Genomic DNA, 21,026 nt, shown 5'->3' with positions numbered 1-21,026 from the left:
CTGATTTAAGGGAATAAAAATTTTAAAAATTGCAAAATTGTAAAATTTTTTGCCAAATTTCCATTTTTTGCACAAATAAATGCAATTCATATCAAAGAAATGTTACCACTATAATAAAGTACAATATGTCACGAGAAAACAATCTCAGACTCACCGGGATCCGTTGAAGTGTTCCAGAGTTATTACCTCATAAAGTGACAGTGGTCAGAATTGTAAAAATTGACCTGGTCAGGAAGGTGAAAACAGGCTTCTTCCCAAAGGGGTTAAAAAATGAAAAATTGCTGGTCAACTTTTAATTCTTATAACTTGCTAACCGAAAAAAATGTTTCCAAATTTGTGCTCAAGTAATGTAAACATGTGAAAAATGTTATTTATGAACAATTTTGTGTGACATAACTCTTTGATTTAACCCCTTCATGACCCAGCCTATTTTGACCTTAATGACCTGGCCATTTTTTTGCAGTTCTGACCAGTGTCCCTTTATGATGTAATAACTCAGGGACGCTTCAACGGATCCTAGCGATTTTGAGATAGTTTTTTCATGACATATTGGGCTTCACATTAGTGGTAAATTTAGGTAGATAATTTTTGCATTTATTTGTGAAAAAATCAGAAATTTGGCAAAAAGTTTGAAAATTTCGCAATTTTCAAATTTTGAATTTTTATTCTGTCAAACCAGAGAGTTATGTGACTAACTAATAGTTACTAAATAACATTTCCCACATGTCTACTTTACATCAGCACAATTTTGGAAACAAATTTTTTTTTTGTTAGGAAGTTATAAGAGTTAAAAGTTGACCAGTGATTTCTCATTTTTACAACAAAATTTACAAAACCAATTTTTTTTAGAGACCACCTCACATTTGAAGTCACTTTGAGGGGTCTATACGGCAGAAAATACCCAAAAGCAACACCATTCTAAAAACTGCACCCCTAAAGCTACTCTAAACTACATTCAAGAAGATTATTAACGCTTCAGGTGCCTCACAGGAACTAAAGCAATGTGGAAGGAAAAAATGGACGTTTTAATTTTTCCAACAAAAATTTTCTTTTAGCATTAATGTTTTCATTTCACATGGGTAAAAGGATAAAATGGATCCTATAATTTGTTGGGCAATTTCTCCTGAGTACACCGATACCTCATATGTGGTCATAAACCACTGGGTGCATGGCGGGGTTCAGAAGGGAAGGAGCGCCATTTGACTTTTTGAATGGAAAATACGCTGAAATATTTAGCGGTTGCCATGTCACGTTTGGAGAGCCCCTGTGTGCCTAAACATTGGAGCTCCCCCACAAGTGACCCCATTTTTGGAAACTAGACCCCCTATGGAACTTATCTAGATGCATAGTGATCATTTGGAACCCCCAGGTGCTTCACAAATTATTCCGTAAAAAAAAAGTACTTTTTTTCACCAAAAATTTCTTTTAGCATCATTTTTTTCATTTTCACATGGGCAACATGATAAAATGGATCCTAAAATTTGTTGGGCAATTTCTCCTGAGTACACTGATATCTCATATGTGGTTATAAACCACTGTTTGGGCGCACGGCAGGGTCCGGAAGGGAAGGAACGCCATTTAACTTTTTGAATGGAAAATTAGCTCCAATCTTTATTGGACATCATGTCGCATTTGGAGAGCCCCTGTGTGCCTAAACAGTGAAAACCCCCCACAAGTCACACCATTTTGGAAACTAGACCCCTTAAGGAACTTATCTAGATGTGTAGTGAGCACTTTGAACCCCCAACTGCTTCACAAAAGTTTATAATGCAGAGCAGTGAAAATAAATAATCACTTTCCTCAAAAATTATTTTTTAGCACGCTATTTTTTATTTTCACATGGAGAAATTGGACCACAAAAGTTGGTGTCCAGTTTGTCCTGAGTACGCTGGTACCCCATATGTGGGGGGAACCACTGTATGGCGCACGGCAGGGCTCAGAAGGGAAGGAGCGCCATTTAACTTTTTGAAATGAAAATTAGCTCCATTCGTTAGCTGATACCATGTCGTGTTTGGAGAGCCCCTATGAGCCTAAACTTTGGAGCTCCCCCACAAAGGAACTAATCTAGATGCATAGTGAGCACTTTGAACCCCCAGGTGCTTCACAGAAGTTTATAACGCAGAGCTGTGAAAATAAAAAATATTTTTTTTTCCTCAAAAAATTATTTTTGTGTCCGCAATTTTTTATTTTCACAAGTGTAACAGGAGAAATTGGACCCCAAAAGTTGTTTTACAGTTTGTCCTGAGTACGCTGGTACCCCCATATGTGGGGGGAACCACTGTTCAGGCACACGTCGGGGCTCGGAAGGGAAGTATTGACATTTTGAAATGCTGACTTTGATGGAATGGTCTGCAGGTGTCATGTTACATTTGCAGAGCCCCTGATGTGCCTAAACTTTGGAAACCCCATACAAGTGACCCCATTTTGGAAACTAGACCCCCCAAGGAACTTATCTAAATGTGTGATGAGCATCTTGAACCCCCAAGTGTTTCACAGAAGTTTATAACGCAAAGGTGTGAAAATAAAAAATCATTTTTTTCCTCAAAAATAATTTTTTAGCCCTCAATTTTTTATTTTCCCAAGGGTAACAGGAGAAATTAGACCCCCAAAGTTGTTGTTCAATTTTTCCTGAGTACGCTGATACCCCATATGTTGGAGTAAACCATTGTTTGGGCACACGTCGGGGCTTGGAAGGGAGGGAGCACCATTTGACTTTTTGAACTCAAAATTGGCTGGAATCAATGGTGGCAACATGTCGCGTTTGGATGTGCCTAAACAGTGGAAACCCCTCAATTCTAACTCCAACCCTAACCCCAACACACCCCAACCACACCCTAACCCCAACACATCCCTAGCCCTAATCCCAACCCTAAACATAACCCTAACCCCAACACACCCCTAACCCTAATCCCAACCCTAAACATAACCCTAACCCCAACACACCCCTAACCCTAATCCCAACCCTAACCCGAACACACCCCTAACCCTAATCTTAACCCTAATGCCAACCCTAACCCTAGTTCCAACCCTAACCCTAATTCTAACCCTAATTCCAACCCTAACCCTAATTCAACCCTAACCCTAATTCAACCCTAACCCTAATTCCAACCCTAACCCTATTTCCAACCCTAACCCTAATTCTAACCTTAACCCTAATGGAAAAATAAAAATATTTTCTTTATTTTATTATTTGTGCCTACCTATGGGGGTGATAAAGGGGGAGTTTATTTACTTTTTATTTTATTTTGAATGAATGAATGGAATCTGCAACTGGAAGATTTGAGCGGGCGCACTGCGCATGCGCCCGCCATTTTTTAAGATGGCAGCGCCCATGATCTGGGACTGTGGGACACCGGGAGCGACAGCGGCACTCGGAAGGTACCGGGGGGTGGGAGAGGAGGTGATCGGAAGCTGGGGGGAGCAGATGATGACAGCAGTGGCAGATCGCCACTGTCATTCAGTGGCGGGGGGCAGATCATCCCTGTTAGCTGGTGGGGGGGTTGGATCGGTGTCTCCGGCCATGGCCAATGCTACTGCAGTATCGGCCATGGCTGGTTTGTAATATTTCATCAAATTTCATTGATGAAATATTACTATCGGTCTGATTGGCTGTTTCACTTTTAACAGCCAATCAGAGCGATTGTAGCCACGTGGGGGCTAAGCCACCCCCCCGGGGTGAAGTACAAAGCCCCCTGTACCTGCGGGTCAGGTGACCTTTCAGTGACCCCGGTCACCCGACCCGCAAGGGAGCTTTGAAGTCATGACATAGCATATGCGTCATGGTCAGATTGGCACCGACTTTCATGCTGCATACGCTGTGTCACAGGTCGGGAAGAGGTTAAGGGCATATTGGCTAAATTATACTACTATCAAGAAGTACAATATGTCACGAAAAACAATTTCAGAGTCAGTGTGATCCGTCAAAGCGTTCCATAGTTATTACCACATAAAGTGACAGTGGTCAGAATTGTAAAATTTGGCCTGGTCATGAAGGTGAAAACAACCTTGAGGTGAAGGGGTTAATGGAACCCTGTCATCACAGAATGACTGTTCAAACTAAATACCGCCACTTTGCTCTTCTTGGTGTAGCCAATCATTTAAATACACCTTCACAATTGCCTGTTTTTCCCTCTCCACCCCCTTCTTGTTTGATTGACAGCTCTAGCTTTATGTGGGCCAGAGAATGGTGGAGATAAAGGTAAACCTAGCAGGTGGGAAGGTGTATGTTAGGATTGGCGAAACGCACCAAATAAGAAATTATAATGAGCTGCATTCGCAACCCGGGGTCCACCGTGCACTGATGGAAAAACCGTAGCTAGCACAATGGTGGAGCACAGCTGCGAGAAAACACTTTCAACACACTGAATCACTCAGTGTGCGCAGAGCGCAGAGTACCAAGCTCTGTTACACCACAGAGCGGTACTTAAAAGCAAATCACAAAGGACTATACCCTGTTAGACTGCACAGGCATATAGAAAGCAAAATATTAATTGGGGCCCTATAACTTAACCCCCCAAGGAAGACTAAGCTGGTGGTTGACCCTGCTCTAACACACGGTGTACTTTAGCACACACATCTGAAGACGCCCAGTGCAGATGCTAAGTTCAAGCGGGAGTTCCCTCCCTACACTGCCTGTCTAGACAAACACTCACAATGCTATTAGCGGCACATGTGCACAGAGGACCTTTTATACATATAGCTCAAGTCCAGACAGACAGAACCTTGCCTGTGGACCAATCAGAAGCTGCCACATAACCAGAGCAGGTGATGTCTGAGCACCAATGAGAAGGCACCAGATCCCGGACATGCTCAGTAGGATGAAATCTGGGCATTAGGCTACAGAATACAATGCAGCATGTGTAGAGCAGTAGTCACCATAGGCTTAGCTGGAGAGCCAGCAGCAACTACATGTGCAGCCTGAGCCTGGGCAAGGCACTGCGACTGAAGTCTGTGTTGAGCAGTCATGCCAGTGGCCAAGCCTGAATGGGAGACCACAACACCAGACAAGGCTTGAGATTCATTCTGTGCAGTGGGAGAATACTGGTTCCTAACAGTGGATATAAATGATTGGCCTTCCTTGTGATTGTCTCTTATTCATTTTATTGTAATGTGGCGGTCAAATAAATATAATTCTGGTGTTTACATTTTTTTCTCGTTAAGCCTTTTTTTCTCGAGTTTTTCAAATGCAGTGACACTAAATATGTGTATTTTTAACCCTTACTGCCATTGGATGGGATACTACATCCAATACCACTACCCCGCTTTGATGTGGGCTCCAGCGGTGAGCCCGCATCAAATCTGGGACATGTCAGCTGTTTTGAACAGCTGACATGTGCCCGCAATAGGCGCAGGTGGAATCGCGATCCCCTCTCGTCTATTAACTAGTTAAATGCCGCTGTCAAACTCTGACAGTGGCATTTAACAAGTACTCCGGCCATCCGGCCGGAAATGCGCTCACCGGTGACCCCGTCACCTGATTGGGGATCATCGGTTCATCGGCATAACAACCAGAGGTCTCCTGGAGAACTATATGGTTGTTGATGCCAGATTGCTATGAGCACCACCCTGTGGTCGACGCTCATAGCAATGCAGTAATTTTGCTACATAGAGGTGATCTGAGCATCGCCTCTATTTAGCAGAGCCGATCAAGTTATGGCAGCTTCTAGCCTCCCATGGATGCTATTGAGGCATGCCAAGACTTAAAAATATAGTTTAAAAAAAATATAAAAGTTTAAATCACCCTCCTTTCGCCCCATTCAAAATAAAACAATAAAAAAACAAACATACACATATTTTGTATCACCGTGTTCAGAATCGCCTGATCTATCAATAAAAAAACGTTTAACCTGATCGCTAAACTGCCTAGCGGGAAAAAAAAAACGAAATGCCAGAATTTTTTTTGTCGCTGTTACATTGCGTTAAAATACAATAACGGGCCATCAAAAGAACATATTTGCACAAAAGTGGTATCATTAGAAACGACAGCTCGGCGCACAAAAAATAAGCCCTCACCCGCCCTGAGATCACGAAAAATGGAGACGCTACAGGTATCGGAAAATGGCACAATTTTATTTTATTTTTTTTTTAGCAATCTTTGGAATTTTTTTTCGAGTACATGATGTGCTAAAACCAATGATGTCGTTCAAAAGTACAACTCGTCCTGCAAAAAATAAGCCCTCACATGACCATATTGATGGGAAAATTAAAAAGTTATGGCTCTGAAAAGAAGGGGAGCGAAAAACAAAACGCAAAACTGAAAAAAGCTCTGGTCATGAAGGGGTTAATGATTTTTTTTTTAATTTTTACATTTTTTTTTCCAATGGGGTAAAAGGAGGGTGATTTTAACTTTTTCATTTTTTTTTAAAACTTTTTTTAACTATATGTAATAGTCTCTGTAGGGGACTTGAAGCCGCAATCATCTGATCGCTTTTACTATACATCACGATCTCCTGAGTGCCAGTTAAAGGGTGGCTTTCACAGGGTAATCGTCATGACATGCATGGAGGTCTTCAGAAGTCCCCAAGTTGTCATGGCAACCCAGCAGTGGCCCACAATCACGTCACGGGTGTGCCAGTGTTTTCGCAATGGGCCCCGCCCTGCTGGCTCTTGTTAGGCTAGTTTCACACTAGCGTTTTTGAGCGCAGCGACGGCCTGCGCACGGCCGCCGCTAAGCCCCACCCCCTGCCGCGCCTCCGCCGGTAGCTCCGCCTGCCGGCGCATGATGCTGCATGCGCCCTGCGTCCCCTATCTTTATCACTGGGGGCACAGGCCATGCGCAGTATGCATTGCCGTGCGCCGACTTGCGCCAAACGCAACCTGCTGCAGTTTGGTTGCGCCGGCGCACCGTCAAAAAGGCACATGCTCCGCCAAACGCATACTATGCACGGCCTGCGCCCCCAGTGATAAAGATAGGGGACGCAGGGCGCATGCAGCGTCATGCGCCGCTAGGCGGAGCTACCGGCGGAGGCGCTGCAGGGGGCGGGGCTTAGTGGCGGCCGTGCGCAGGCCGTCGCTGAGCTCAAAAACGCTAGTGTGAAACTAGCCTTAAGTGCCGCTGTCAGAGGTTCAGAGCAGCATTTAACAGGTTATCAGCCACAAGCGGAGATCTGTTCTGCCTGCATCTGTTAGAGGCACATGATGTCTGATTAAAGGGAATCTGTCACCCATTTTTAGTGATATTATGTAAAGATATCATTCAATAGTGTGTCACATAAGGATTCTATTAGGACTTTTGATTCCCCCTGACCCCGTACCTTTGATGCATAAATACCTTTTTTATCTCGGTTGAGATGTGTGTAAATCGCTGTGGTCTGGTCTGATGGGCAGGGCTTATTCGCCTTCTCCCCCTGTCTTGCTCTACGCATTTCTTCTTCTTCCTGCTGTTCACGTAGTGTTTCCGCGGTTGCGCATTGAAAATGCCTCCGGCGCTTGCACAGTATGCTTTGCCTAACTGTGGGCAAAGCATATAATCGGTACTGCTCATGCGCCGGTATTTTCCAGCGTGTCTATGCCCCGGGAGTCTGCAAATGCAGGATACACTTCCTGGCTGCTGGATGCATAGTAAAGCCCCGTGCTGTGCTGAGGAAGCCATAGTGCCAGCTCCAGAGGCCTTTTTTAAGGCGCAAGCGCTGAAAACTACGGCGTCTGTGAGATTCACAGATGAAGCTACGTTCAGCAAGCCGAGGAGGGGGAGAAGGCAAATAAGCCCCTCCCATCGGACCGGACCGCGGCGATTTACATACATCTCAACTGCGATAAAAAAGGTATTTATGCATCAAAGGTGCGGGGTCAGGGGGAATCAAAAGTCCTAATAGAATCCTTATGTAACACACAATTGAATATCTTTACATGATATCACTAAAAATGGGTGACAGATTCCCTTTAAATAATCCAGAATCTGTCAGGAAAGAGAGGACTTGATATATGACATAAATATACCGTAAGTCAAATGTCTTGAAGGGGTCTTAACCTTCAAATGTCTTGAAGTGGTTAAAACCTCTTTTGGAGAGTAGACAGGAAAATGCAGTGTTTTTCTCCTGATCCACTGTCTCTGTGTGTTAGCACACAATGTCAAATTTAATGTTAATGATAGCCATTAAAAGCATAAGTAATGAAAATAGATGGCAAATCAATACATTTGCAGTGAATTATGGTGATTTTTCATCATGGACAGTGATTAGAAAATAGAAATGTTATAAATTAATTGATCTACATAAAATGGAAAAACTGATCCACCAGGTTTGACATTTTTATTAAATCAGGTTTGTTCACTTCAGAAGCTTAAAGAATAAGGATCAGGCATCCCTATCAATAAACATATGATGCCTCTTATTTCTCTTCTCACCTTGTACTAATATGTGTACAATCAGAATCAACCATTTTCAAATAGTAAACTGCTAGCCTGGCGTTGTGATGGTTGGAAAAAGACATGATAAAAAAGAATTTTGTCTCATTGCTCAGCTTTGTTTTTTACATTTATTTAATTAAAACAATCTCTGTGCGCATCTATTTTCATTAATTAGGTGAAAGTTTCTCCCCATTTCATGCTAAGTTAGAGCACCACCGCAAGTACACTGATCTACATGCTGATTTATGGCAGATTGCATCATCTAACATTTATTACAGTAACCACTTAATAGAAGACAAGAAGTGTTTAAAATCATAGCCAGACAGTAAGATTTAATACTAAGGACATCACTACGCAGGTTATTCAAGATGTTCAAAGACATATGCTGAAAATGTGATTATACAGTTAGATATATAGGAGAGATTAGCTGATCAAGTCAATGCAAATCGAATTTGTGAATTTTTGTCACACTTTCTGGAATTCCCTTGACCTGGTCAATTCCAACAATTTGCAATTTGCTTTGTGTGAAGTGACAAATCCACCTGCTGCCATTTTACAAATGGACAAAGAAGGCAGAAATGAGCTTGGCCACAGTCAGACTTCCCGTAATGCCTTCATTTTATGACATTATACACAGAAGAGACTATCATAGCCTGCATAAAAGCAGAGGCAGGGTGTCAGGAACACCGCACTGCACTTGCTCACTGAGCCTGTGAGCATGTCCTGAGTACAAACGATACCTGCAGAGCGGGGCAGCAGCGGTGAAGATGCGTGCTTCAGACTAACAGGACCTGAAGCACGTGACTGCTGGGGGCGTGGGCTAAGCTCCACAGAGCTAGGAGCTGAAGTAAAACTCCTAGAAAGGTAACTACGGGACAATGTACCAAGGGGCATAGGCAGAGACATAAACCAGATTAAGCTGGGGTCAAAGCACGAGATAGCACGACAATACCAAAGGGTTAGACAGCGGATAATCAGGACGTAGCAATAGATCAGAAAACCAGAACGGGTAATAGACGGTACAATAGGGACAAACTGTAATGGAGTAACGATAGCCAAGCCAGGAGGTCAGAACCGGAGAAGACGATAGTACCAAAACGTGAGACAGAGAACAGAGTGAGGGGACAGACCGGGTCATACACGGGAATCAAACAAGCAACGCAGTATACACGCACACCAGGGGTCAGACACACAGCCAGATCAACAGTATAGCTGACAGGGAATCCTAGTCTGAAGTGAGTATAAATGCCCCTCCCAGATCCCAAGAGAGGCCGGCAAAAGTTAACCCTGCGAGAACAGGACATTAACCATGTCCTAACCATGACACAGGGAAAGCAGCAACCATTTTGTGATGAGCCTGGATTACAGTTTCTGTGGACACATTGAACAAAAAGTTTGTTAGTCAACAGCAGTAGTGAAGGTTCGTGTAGTCTCTGAAGGAAAATAGTAATAATAGATTCAATTGCTAGGGGGAGAGAGAAATAGGAGAGCTATCAGTAGTGTTTAATCCAAACAGTGATTATAGTGCAGCTGCTGTATTTCAGTTACTCATTTTTTTCATTCTTCATGCAGTAGCAAGCCAACAATATTGGCAAAAAAAACTTCAGTATCTGCAAGACAAAGTGTACGAGTCAGAAACTACTTTGCTGAGTTCTTATGCACCTGTTATATAGCTGACAGTAGTACAACCAAATGCATTTCACAATTGGCCTCTTTTGCAAGCATACTAGTAGAGTGGAAACAGAAGACATTAGGAAATATGTACAATATATCATATCACTCATTTCAAAGTTGTAGCAAGATGACGTTACCACTGACTCCATAAGTTTGAATCAGTTTCTACATATTCCTCACCCTGTGTGCCTGTTACAGCAGTAACAGGTAACCTCTTCAATTGTTGACTTTCAATTATTTGAATGACATCACTGTCTTTTTTTTATCTCTTATTCCCCAAAGCACCAACATGGCAGATATTTCACAACAACAGTTGATTTTTCGGATTAAATGAAAAGTCAGCATTGTACATGCATAAGATGGGGGCCTAGGAGGTGGAGGACATCATTTAATTGCATAGCTATGTTGTTGGGACGGTCAGCTGTGGGGGTAAGGGGTGGCTCAGTGGTTAGCAAATCCCACAAAGGACAACATCTGCAAGGAGTTTGTATGTTCTCCCTGTGTTTGCGTGGGTTTCCTTCGGGTTTTCCAGTTTCCTTCAACATTCCAAAGACATAGTGGTAGGGAATTTAGATTATGAGCCCCATCGGGGACAGTGCTAATAATGTCTGTAAAGCGCTGTGGAATTAATGGAATAAATAAAATAAATAAGGGCACGGCCAATGGCGCAGGACATTTTCCACGCTGAGAGAAGTTTGCGTGGGTTTCCTCCGGCTACTCCGGTTTCCTCCCACATGCTAAAGACATAATAAAGACATACTGATAGGGAATTTAGATTGTGAGCCCCATCAGGGACAGTGATGATAATGTGTGCAAATTGGAAAGCGCTGCGGAATATGTCCGGGCTATATAAAATAAAAAATAATAATAATAAAAGTGTCAGACATGTCAAGGATGATGATGATTGCATGGTGGGCAGGACGTGGGAATGAGGTGATATGACTATGCGATGTTATCAGAGAAGGAGGGTGACATCAGTAATAAAGAGTCCAGCTGCTTCTTCCTCAGTGATCTTGGGAATAGGTGATGCCACAACTGCAATTATTGGAGGAGACTCAACAGCTTCTGAAATCTGTGGTGGTGGTGGTGATGGTGGTGTGTCCTACATGCAGTAATTTTGTGTGTGGAAGCTGTTTCCCATGCATACAAAGGATATTTTACAGTTTAGGCTCTTTATTAGGAAAATAAGCCATGAATGTCCTACACAAATAGACTAGAACTATGTTTCTCAGTCATCATTAGAAATGGCATCACCTACTCAAGTGGGAAAAGCAATCAGAACAGAAATATGGGCATGGCTTAAACTGTCATTCTCCTTGACCTTTTTATTATCTTTTTGGTAGCAATGATGCATCCTCAAGTACTCCTTGGATGTTGCCATCTTTCATCAGTATTTTTTGGACATTGACTGCTTTGAATTCTCCAAATAGTACCCTGCATAGCATTGGGTCCCTGCATAGGACTGGTACAAAAGTTGAAAGTTTTTTTTAGACAATATTGATGAGCTTTTACGACTACAATTTTAATTACCATCGTCCACATTTAAAAAAAAAACATGTATTTTTTGTGCATTGACGGGGTTAAATTTCTCTGGTAGGACTCGGCACAGGATTTGGTCCTGTGCAAGGCAGGTACAAAAGGCTTTTTTTAAACAAAATCCATGAGCTTCTATGACTACAATTTAATTTACCACCATTCTCATAAAAAAAAATAAATATAGGTTAGGAATTGACTGGTGTGAATTTCCTTTGATAGTATCCTGCACAAGATTGGGTGCTAGTGCATGGCTGGACGCAAAAGACTAAAAACATGTTATAGCAAAATTCATGAGCCTTCCTGGCTACAATTTTACTTTACCACATCCTCATTAAAAGAAAAAAACAATTTGGCCTCTAGCACTGTACACATGATTAGTCCCATACACAGGGCTTCCATGATTTTTTACAAAAATAAGTGGCTCTCGTGCCAGTGGGCATCCACTCATCCACTCATGAGCAGGAACATAAGAGACTGTTGTACTGTTATTTTTCATCACTAATCCACATAGTTGGAAAGGGCATTCATACTAGGAAGCTTACGCCGACTACATTTACACTTGGTCTGGACATCTATGTAGGCAGAAAAACCTACATAGAAACCAGCATAGCTTATAGGACAGACAGTGATGTATGAATGGATAGTCGTCATGGCCTGGCCCTTGTGTGCATAGTTTATAAGATGCATGGTTAGACCAGCTTTGGCATGCACCACAGGCCTATGCAGGAGAATTCTTAGTAGACCCCATTCAGAATATGTACTCCAGATACATTTAATAGGGTAATTTGGGCTATTACCCCGAGACCTGATCATTATGATAGCCCAAGTAGGTTTTGACTCCAATTCCTATGGAGTTGCTTCATTTTTTTGGCCACATTCTCTTTATGGGCCAAAATGGTGACTTTGCAGGAATGCCTCACACTGCAGGTGATCAGGCTTATCCATGTCTTTCATATTTGGCAACTCATTGGAATGGTTGGAATATAATACTTCCTTTATGGAACACAGCTTTTGCCTGTCTGCTAAGGGCTCATTCAGCTGTCAGTGAAAACTGGTTTGCTTTGTAATCTAGTAAAAAGAATAAGCATCTTATGTTATGGGGGAACATGGTATCAGTTATGTTTAACTAAAACATTCCTGGTCCATTAAGTTGTCCCATACACATTAGGTTGATCAATACCACTATAATTACAGGCTTTACTTTAAGATTCCTGCAAAATTTGGTGGGACCAGCCAATCATGTGTACAGAGGCCTCCTAAATCCTTCTCACACATGATCCTGAGAAAAAGAATGATCTAGCATGTAGAATTTCAAATCCTAATCCTTTTGTTCCTACTGAAGATAAACTACCTTCTCCCCCATTACCAGAGCAGTCTGGCTTATTCCCCTTTTCCCATTCCAAACTTAGTCAAGTGCGACCAAACTAAGCCGGCGTGTGTATGGTTGGTCAGGAATTATATCTGTCCGAAGAACATGGTGTGTGGACATCCTTACACCCTTTTTACATCAACACAGGATGTGTAGTCTTAAGTGCTATTCTTGGATTCAAAAAAGAAAATCCTGACTAAAACCTGCTTGAGCCATTAGAGGTTAATGAGTTCCATCAGGATTTGATAGGATACCTTACAGCACAAATCTATCAAGGCTTTCATGGCTCCATAATTTCAGCTTGAGTAGAGCCTTAATTTACAACCCCAATGGTAGACATCATAACTAAAATTTATCCAGACAAAATTCTTACGCCAGCTATCCTCCAATCTCTCCCGCTATGCAATATTTTTGATTTTTTCACATGCACACGTTGTGCTTACATCAGCAATGTTCCTGGTGACCTTTAGATGAAAGGTACAGATGTAGGAGGGTGGCCAAATATAACTCAGGTCCTTAATATATCGAAATACTACAGTTTGAGAGCAAAATCGAGCACAAACTTCACAAAATCTTTAACTAAGATTTTCTTGGTAAATACGAGTGCAGTTCTGTTTTACTATTGCCAAGGGATGGAAGTAGGGTTGTGTGAGCAGCGCCATATGCCGTTCTTCGCCAGATAAGAATAATTTGGAGCTGAATTCATACATGCAGTGGTAATTGTAGCCTTGTTCTGTGTTTTTTTTAAAAGCTTCCAAAGTACAGAAGTGCTGCTGAAATGGGCTTATATATGTAGGCTTTAGAAGTACAGCAGCGTTTTCTCATTGTATAACTGTTTAACAAAGCATTACCGCTATAATAAGAAGTTCTGCGGCTTTAAAAAAATATTTGAAACCTTTGAATTGATTGCTGATTCCTTTCACTTCCTCTTGTGTCTTAATCTATCAAAAGAGAGAGAATTAAAATGAGATTTGACATGTCTTTCTTATACACTGCCAAAGTGGTTTTATAAGCGGTAATTGTACTCGCTTCAGTTAAGTATACACGCGCGGTATGAGGCGGCTCTTTGCATCTTTGAATTGGTGTTGTCATTATTGAGCTGGAAGCAGCAATGTGTGATCTGCGCATAGAAAAGCCGCTCTATGCCGATGGGCTTAAATTGAAATCTAACAAAGTTTACAATATGAAATCAATAGTTTCATTAAAAAAAAACATTTTTTTTGTCTAATCTTGCCTTCACATGTGGTTGGATCATAATAGACATTAATGCTGCTGAACTAAACCTATTCTTTTACCAGTGTCCTCTTTGTTAAAAGACTGCACATGGATAATTTAAGAACTGAACAATGTATTATATTCCACTGTGCATGTACATTTTCTTATATCATTCATTAAATATAACCCTCTCTAGACCTTTCCGGAGATTGACAGGGAGAAAACATGGAGCTTTTTGCCTTTTTTTAAAAAGTTTTTTTTCAATGTGAGATAACCTTATGTTTTGAGCAACATAAAGGTAAATTGTTGTGCATGCAATGTGTTATTTTTTTGGTTTTGTTTCTTTCCCCGAAGGCAGAGGAGAGGTACAATATTTTATCTGTAGAAAATCCATTCCGCTTTTCATCTCAGACTATGGTCTTAAACTGGCCATACACATAAGATTAGGATCTGCAATAATGCATCTGATCAATCACTTGTCAGTCCATTCGTATGAAAGATTAGATTTTAAAGGGAATCTAACAGCTGGATTTCACCCCCCAAACTATTAATATGCACATATAGCTCTTTCTGTCATGACCCCGGACAGGATGGTTTCGCCTCCATCCTGGTCAGGTCAGGGTTAATTTCAGTTCGCCTCTCTTTGGTTCTGAGGTGGCTATTTAATCTTGGCAGTTCCTGGGCTTGGTGTTGGTGATACTTCCGAATATTTGGTTTGTGATTGCTGACCCAGGTTACTCATCTGTAATCGTTGTGCCTCTGTGCTTGTGTGCCTTGCTTTGTATGACCCAGTTTGTCCCCTAACTTTTGCTTCTGTATCCTGCTTTGTACTGCCCTGTCCCTCCTGGTTATCTGACCCCTTGGCTTGTCTCCAATTACTCTCTGTCTAATCCCTAGGTACCACGCTTTCATCTGGCTTTTGACCCTCGGCTCTCCTTTGACTAGGTTTACTTTCTGTTCTCTGTACTTCACGCTTTCAGTTGCCTTCCCCATCCTCATGCATGGTGACTCCACCCCCCTGGTCACCTGACTGCTTAGTTCCAGGTCCTGTGTTCACTGCTTAGGCTCAGGTCCTTGCGCACGGCGTGCCTGGCTCCTTCACTCCCTGAGCTCATTCACGTGCCCCCTGATAGCACCCCTGGGCTTTGCCAGTGACACCAGTGGTGTCATCATATTTTCATAGACAAGTCTAGCTTTACTTGGCCAGTCCATTCTTCGGTTACGGAAAAATCAGCGTTGGAATTGACATGCCTTCCATTGAGGCTGTAGATCTGAAGCCTCTGTCACTCTAGCTCTATTCCCTACCTAGTGCTGACTCCTCCTGCTTTACTGACAGTCTATTCTGAGTGACATCAGGAAACGGTGTCTTCAGTCAAGCAGAAGGCATAGCGGGGAATAGAGTTTGAGTGGAGAAGATTTCTGATCTACAGCATGTCAATTAAACCGTGGATTACTCTGTAACGGAGGAATGGACTGCCACTTTAAAGGTTTTGCTGGAGTTGTCTTTGAAAGAACTACATGCACATATAAATAGTTCAAGTGAAATCCTACCAACAGATTCCCTTTAATATGCCAGATTGAATTGACAGATCAGGAGCACAACAAAAAAAATTGTTTAAAAAGTTACGATACACATTGGTGAATGATCCCCCAGTAATGGCCAACCACATCATAAACACACTTTCAGCAGATGAGTAGTCAAAAAAAAAGACAACACGACTTGACATGTTTTACTTTTTTGTAAGACTCAGGTGATCCATCTGGTAAAATGTTAAAACTATGATCAAAAGAAATGATGAAAAAATCACCCATTTCTGAAAAATCTCTTCTTATGCAAATTGGCTCTGGACAAAGGACTAGATCTGATCTCATCCTGTAGGATCTGTAAAGATTTTCCCGAAGTTCTCGATGAAAACTATCGTAATATGCGCGTCTGTACAAATCGTTTCTGATAAATATACTAGATATTTTTTACTCATTAGACACTCTTTTAAATGCCTAGAAAAGATTGCTTTGATATGTTTGATATGGTGACATTATTTATTGACAATGGCCGCTGTTTGGTGCAAACTATTGGTCTAAAGTAAGCCAAGTAAGAGCTGGAATTAGGAAAAGAAATATGTCTAATTTTTGCATGAGCCAAATCTATCACTAAGGGTATGTACAAACATTGCAGTGCAGCATTGTGGCACGAACAACACTGCATACAACACCACATACAATATACACATTTTTGATGTGTTTTTAACTTCGGTTTTTGCAGCATTTATTTGAATGGCTGAAAAGTGCTGTTTAGTCTAAGATTATGGGGCTTAGCTATTAGCATTAGTAAATGTGGGCCATATTGTATACATTAGTCTATGATATCATTTGCCCCAGAGACATGACATATCCTTTATTCACATGTAAACTCAGATATATGTAAGAATAAGACTATAACAAAAGAGTTTTTGAGGCTTTTGTGCATAGTGAATATTTGCATTTTTAAGGAGGCCTGCAGTAAAAAGTTCCATTAGCGTTATTGCTTTCTGCTTCGCCAAAGTTCCATTCCATTATGATTGTCATAAGTATTAGCCATGCCATTTTCCCTGTCATTGGTTAAATCTCAGAAAGTGGCTGCATTAATGAATCGGAAGAGGTCAAACAATAAGATTGCTTTTGACTTGTACTTTTCCTAATGAAATTAAAGGTCTATTAAATTGAGAGTGGGGGCTGCAATGATGGACAGTTTCACTTCTCAAGTATTACTAGGAAAAATATCAAATCATAGAAAATATGTTGATGCTGTCAATTTATATACATGTGTGCGTTTTTATACTCTTGATCTTTACGTATATATTATGCCAGAACCTTTGAGAATACCGATTGTTAAAGGGGTTTTTTCACCAACAAAGTTCATTTTAAAGTTGATTTTAATCAATACAATAATATAATAATTTCCACAATTGGATGCATAAATAAAATATTCCTATGTTGAGATAATCTTATACATGTGTTCCTGCTGTGCACTGTGTAATGCCTGTGTCTGACCATGCAGGAACATGGTCTGATCATACTGCAGCTCCTGGGCAGGGGAGGAAGTATACAGAGAGGACAGAATGGAATCGCTGCTGATTATTTCTATGAGGTAAAACATTTCCCTGCCTGTTTTTATACATGTATTACCTCAAAGAAAGAATCAGCTGTGATCCCATGCTGTCCTGTCTGTATACTCTCTTTTGCTTCTTCCCCTGCCCAGGAGCTGCGGCATGATCAGACCATGTTCCTGTATGGTCAGACAACGCCATTACACAGTACACAGCAGGGGCACATTTATAAGATTATCTCAGCACAGGAACATTTTATTTAAACACATCCAATTGTGAAAGTTATTATTATTCCAAGATCTATTGCTTAAATTGTACTTTGTTTGTGGGAAAACCCCTTTAAGTCTGATTAACCAACCCCTTAAAGACCTATAATGTATAGTATGTTCATCACAAGTGGCGTAAAGGGTGTATGGTTTGTCCTCATGCAGCGCACTTTGTTGGTATGTTACACTGCCTGCATCTGCTGGTAACAGTAGTGTCCAGAGCTTCCTCCAAGCACTGATGGTTATACATTTAAATGTTCACCATCATTTCCTGACACCGGCATTTAAACGTACTGTTTGGGCCTGCATCCGCTGCCATCAGGCCCTGCAATGCAATTGCAGCAAAATAAATGTATTACTATGGCAGCCGGAGGCCTACTTAAGGCCCTTGTTACTACCATCTTGGTTCTCCTATGAAGTGGAATTTGTGGCCTGGCGTCATAGGAGACCACCCATTACACCATATGCTGTAATGCTGTAGTAATGCAACATACAGTTAGGTCCAGAAATAGTTGTACAGTGACAGAATCTTCGTGATTTCAGCTCTGCAGGCCACTTTTGTTGATTTAAAATGAAACAAGTGAGATGCAATTGAAGTGTAGACTTTCAGGTTTACTTTAAGGGGGTTGAACAAAATTATCTTGTGAAATGTTTAGGAATTGCAACTATTTTTCTACAGTGTCCTCATTTCAGGGGCTCAAAAGTAATTGGACAAATTAACTTTACCATAAATAAAATGTCCATTTCTAAGGGTATGTGCACACGTTGCGGATTTTGATATAGATCCGCAATGTTTTTGGACGCGCGGAAATGCATCAAATCCGCAATGTTGTGCACATGCTGCGGAAAAATCCGCACAGATTTGCAGCTGTTTTTTTCCGCAGCATGTCAATTCTTTTTGCGGATCCGCAGCAGCGTTTTTAGTCTGGCATATATATATATATATATATATATATATATATTCATCTCTCTCTCTCTCTCCATTCCCAGTAACACCAAACAAATCCGCACAGCAAAAACGCAATATATCCGCATCAATTCCGCAAGCGTTTTGCCCTGCATTTTTCTACCAAGAGATGCAGATTCTCTGCAGAAAATTCCGCAGGCTAATCTGCAGCGTGTGCACATACCCTAACACTGTGTATGGAATTCTTTGCAGACAATGACTTCCTCAAGAATGAAAGCCATGGACGTCATCAAACTCTGGATTTCCTCATTTGTGATGCTTTGCCTTTACTGCTGCCAACTTCACTTGTTGCTAAGTTTGTGAGCTTTCTGCCTTAAGTTTTGTGTTAAGCATGTGAAATGGGTTTGTGATCTGGTGATCGACTCAGCCATTGCAGAATATTCCCCTTCTTTACCATAAAAACTCCTGGGTTGCGTTTGCAGTATATTTTGGATTATTGTCCATCTGTGAGCAGCATGGTGCTTAATGGTTAGCACTGCAGCCTTGGGTTCAAATCCCACCAAGGACAACATGTGCAAGGAGGTGGTATGTTTTATTTGATCTTGCATGTGTTTTCTCTGGGTTCTCTGGTTTCATCCAAAACACTCCAAAGACATACTGACAGGGAATTTAGATTGTGAGCCCCATCGGGGACAGTGATGGTAATGTCTGTAAAGCGCTGTGGAATTAATGGCGCTATATAACTGAGTAAAATGAATAAATAAAATACTGTGAAGAAAAAATTCTCTGTCTTCTCCATTCTGCCAGATGACATCCGAGTGCAGTCCGATGTTTTCCACAGACTCATTGATATGCATGGCCGAGTGTGATCTGAATATCGGATGTAAATCATGCATACTGCAATGATTTCCTCCTATAGACTCTGTCCATGGTAAAAATTGGACATGTGCACAGCCCCATAGAATAACATTGACCAGTGTCGCACCTGGACCTACAATAATGTCATCCGCTAAAGCCCTAATGCTTAATTACTGGTTTGTGTGAATGTATCCAGAATGAATGTGACCCCACTAACTTATATTAATGGCATAAGTGATTACACACGGGAAGCTTGTGTATGGGGAAGAACCTCAATGACTACACATAGCCCTACATCATGTGCGTGACAAATCTGTAATATTGTCCATTACTCATTGAGTTTGAAGCTTTTCATTTCCTGTAGAAGTTATGATGGAAATCATTACATATATGACTAAATAAGTATTCACTAATTATATAGCGTTTTGTCATGATCAATATATGGAGGACATTGTGTATCAGATTATGGACATACATTAAGGAATTGCTTTTCGCAAATCTCCGTAGAAGAAGCATTACCATGCAGAGTTCACTTTCATCTTCCCCAAATGCTGTGCGCTGTAGAATTAAATATATGTATAAGTATGATGAATGGGACAGGCGGGGATCTCACTGATATATGCATTACTTTGTAGGTGAGAGGCCCCCCTGCAGCAGGAGCATTCAAGGAACGACCTGCAAGGCCCACGGCTTTTCGCAAGTTTTATGAGCGAGGAGACTTCCCAATTGCCCTTGAACATGATACAAAAGGAAACAAAATCGCCTGGAAGGTAAGTGCGGGCACAGCTGTGACTGCCAGCTGTGCCGATTGAGGGGACAAGTTCTGGCGCCAAACAACGTTGGCTTCTAAGTAAATAAACCGGAGACATTTCTTTACAAATGAAAGTTTTTTTTGATGGAAGCTGTTCAAAGGCAGCCCCCCGAGCCGACCGTCCACCTTGCCTAACAATGAAATTATCGTCTGGAAGAGAGGACGATGACAGAGCCTCTTTGCCTGTGAGAATTATCTCCTACATCAATTCATCTCTATTTTTATGAGGACCTGGCAACCCTGGCTCCTTCAGACAGTCCATCAAGTGATTGCATATTGCTAGCTGTAGCCATTTATCTCCCCCAAATTTCACCTTCCTGCAGGACACTTCCAAATGGAAGCTTTAATTACCTAAATGGATAGGTCAGAATTGGCTGCTCCCTAGGAAACGCGGAGCAGAATATAAACCACGGCAGATTCTTATTCCGAGACTGTGCTTTTAGTCTGCAGCATATGTCAAGCAACGTAATCGCTGTCATACATGCCTCTGTTAGAGGCTGACCTCCACTGCTGAAATCATTACAGCACCGACATTTCGCTGACAAAAGGTTAATTGGCTTCAAAATAAATGTATTGCCTAATGACTCCATTCCAATACGGCTGGGCTGCTGTCTCCGAACGGCCCACTGATGTTATTTGTAAAAACTTGCCAATCTCTTTAACTCACCAGGGCAAGCTTTTAAATTTAATTTGAGAGAACGAATACTGATCTTTTCCCAGCCCCGGCCATTTAATTATGTGTATTCCCGGAATCTTTTCTTCCTCCTTTATTTCTCCTGGTCAGAATCATAAATTCATGAGGGCAAAATAAGTGAGAAATTATTGTTTGAGCATTCCAGCAAGACAGATGGAACCCAGCGTCTTAAAGTCAAATGCTAGTAACAGCCAAGGATAGCAACTCTACAATGTGGCCACCCGTTGAGTGTGAGAAGAATCAAGGTTGTAGCAACTCACTGA

General features: G+C 41.5%; 1 protein-coding gene across 3 annotated transcripts in view; it reads left to right on the top strand.

Moving 5' to 3' along the window:
• PACRG (parkin coregulated) overlaps positions 1–21,026 on the top strand; it is a 792,905-nt gene that overhangs the window by 189,224 nt on the left and 582,655 nt on the right. For 2 of the 3 annotated variants that reach the window (XM_073560174.1, XM_073560175.1), the window contains exon 2: positions 19,894–20,028. The exons of the other annotated variant lie outside the window; for it this stretch is intronic. In XM_073560174.1, coding sequence (XP_073416275.1) covers positions 19,894–20,028 — 135 coding nt within the window. The remainder of the gene's footprint in view (positions 1–19,893; positions 20,029–21,026) is intronic. 3 annotated transcript variants of the gene reach the window in all.

The sequence above is a fragment of the Dendrobates tinctorius genome, unplaced genomic scaffold (genome assembly GCF_039654945.1).
Source record: "Dendrobates tinctorius isolate UK_male_01 unplaced genomic scaffold, ASM3965494v1 ptg000293l, whole genome shotgun sequence".
NCBI lineage: Eukaryota > Metazoa > Chordata > Amphibia > Anura > Dendrobatidae > Dendrobates > Dendrobates tinctorius.
This window is presented reverse-complemented; position numbering and strand designations above follow the sequence as displayed.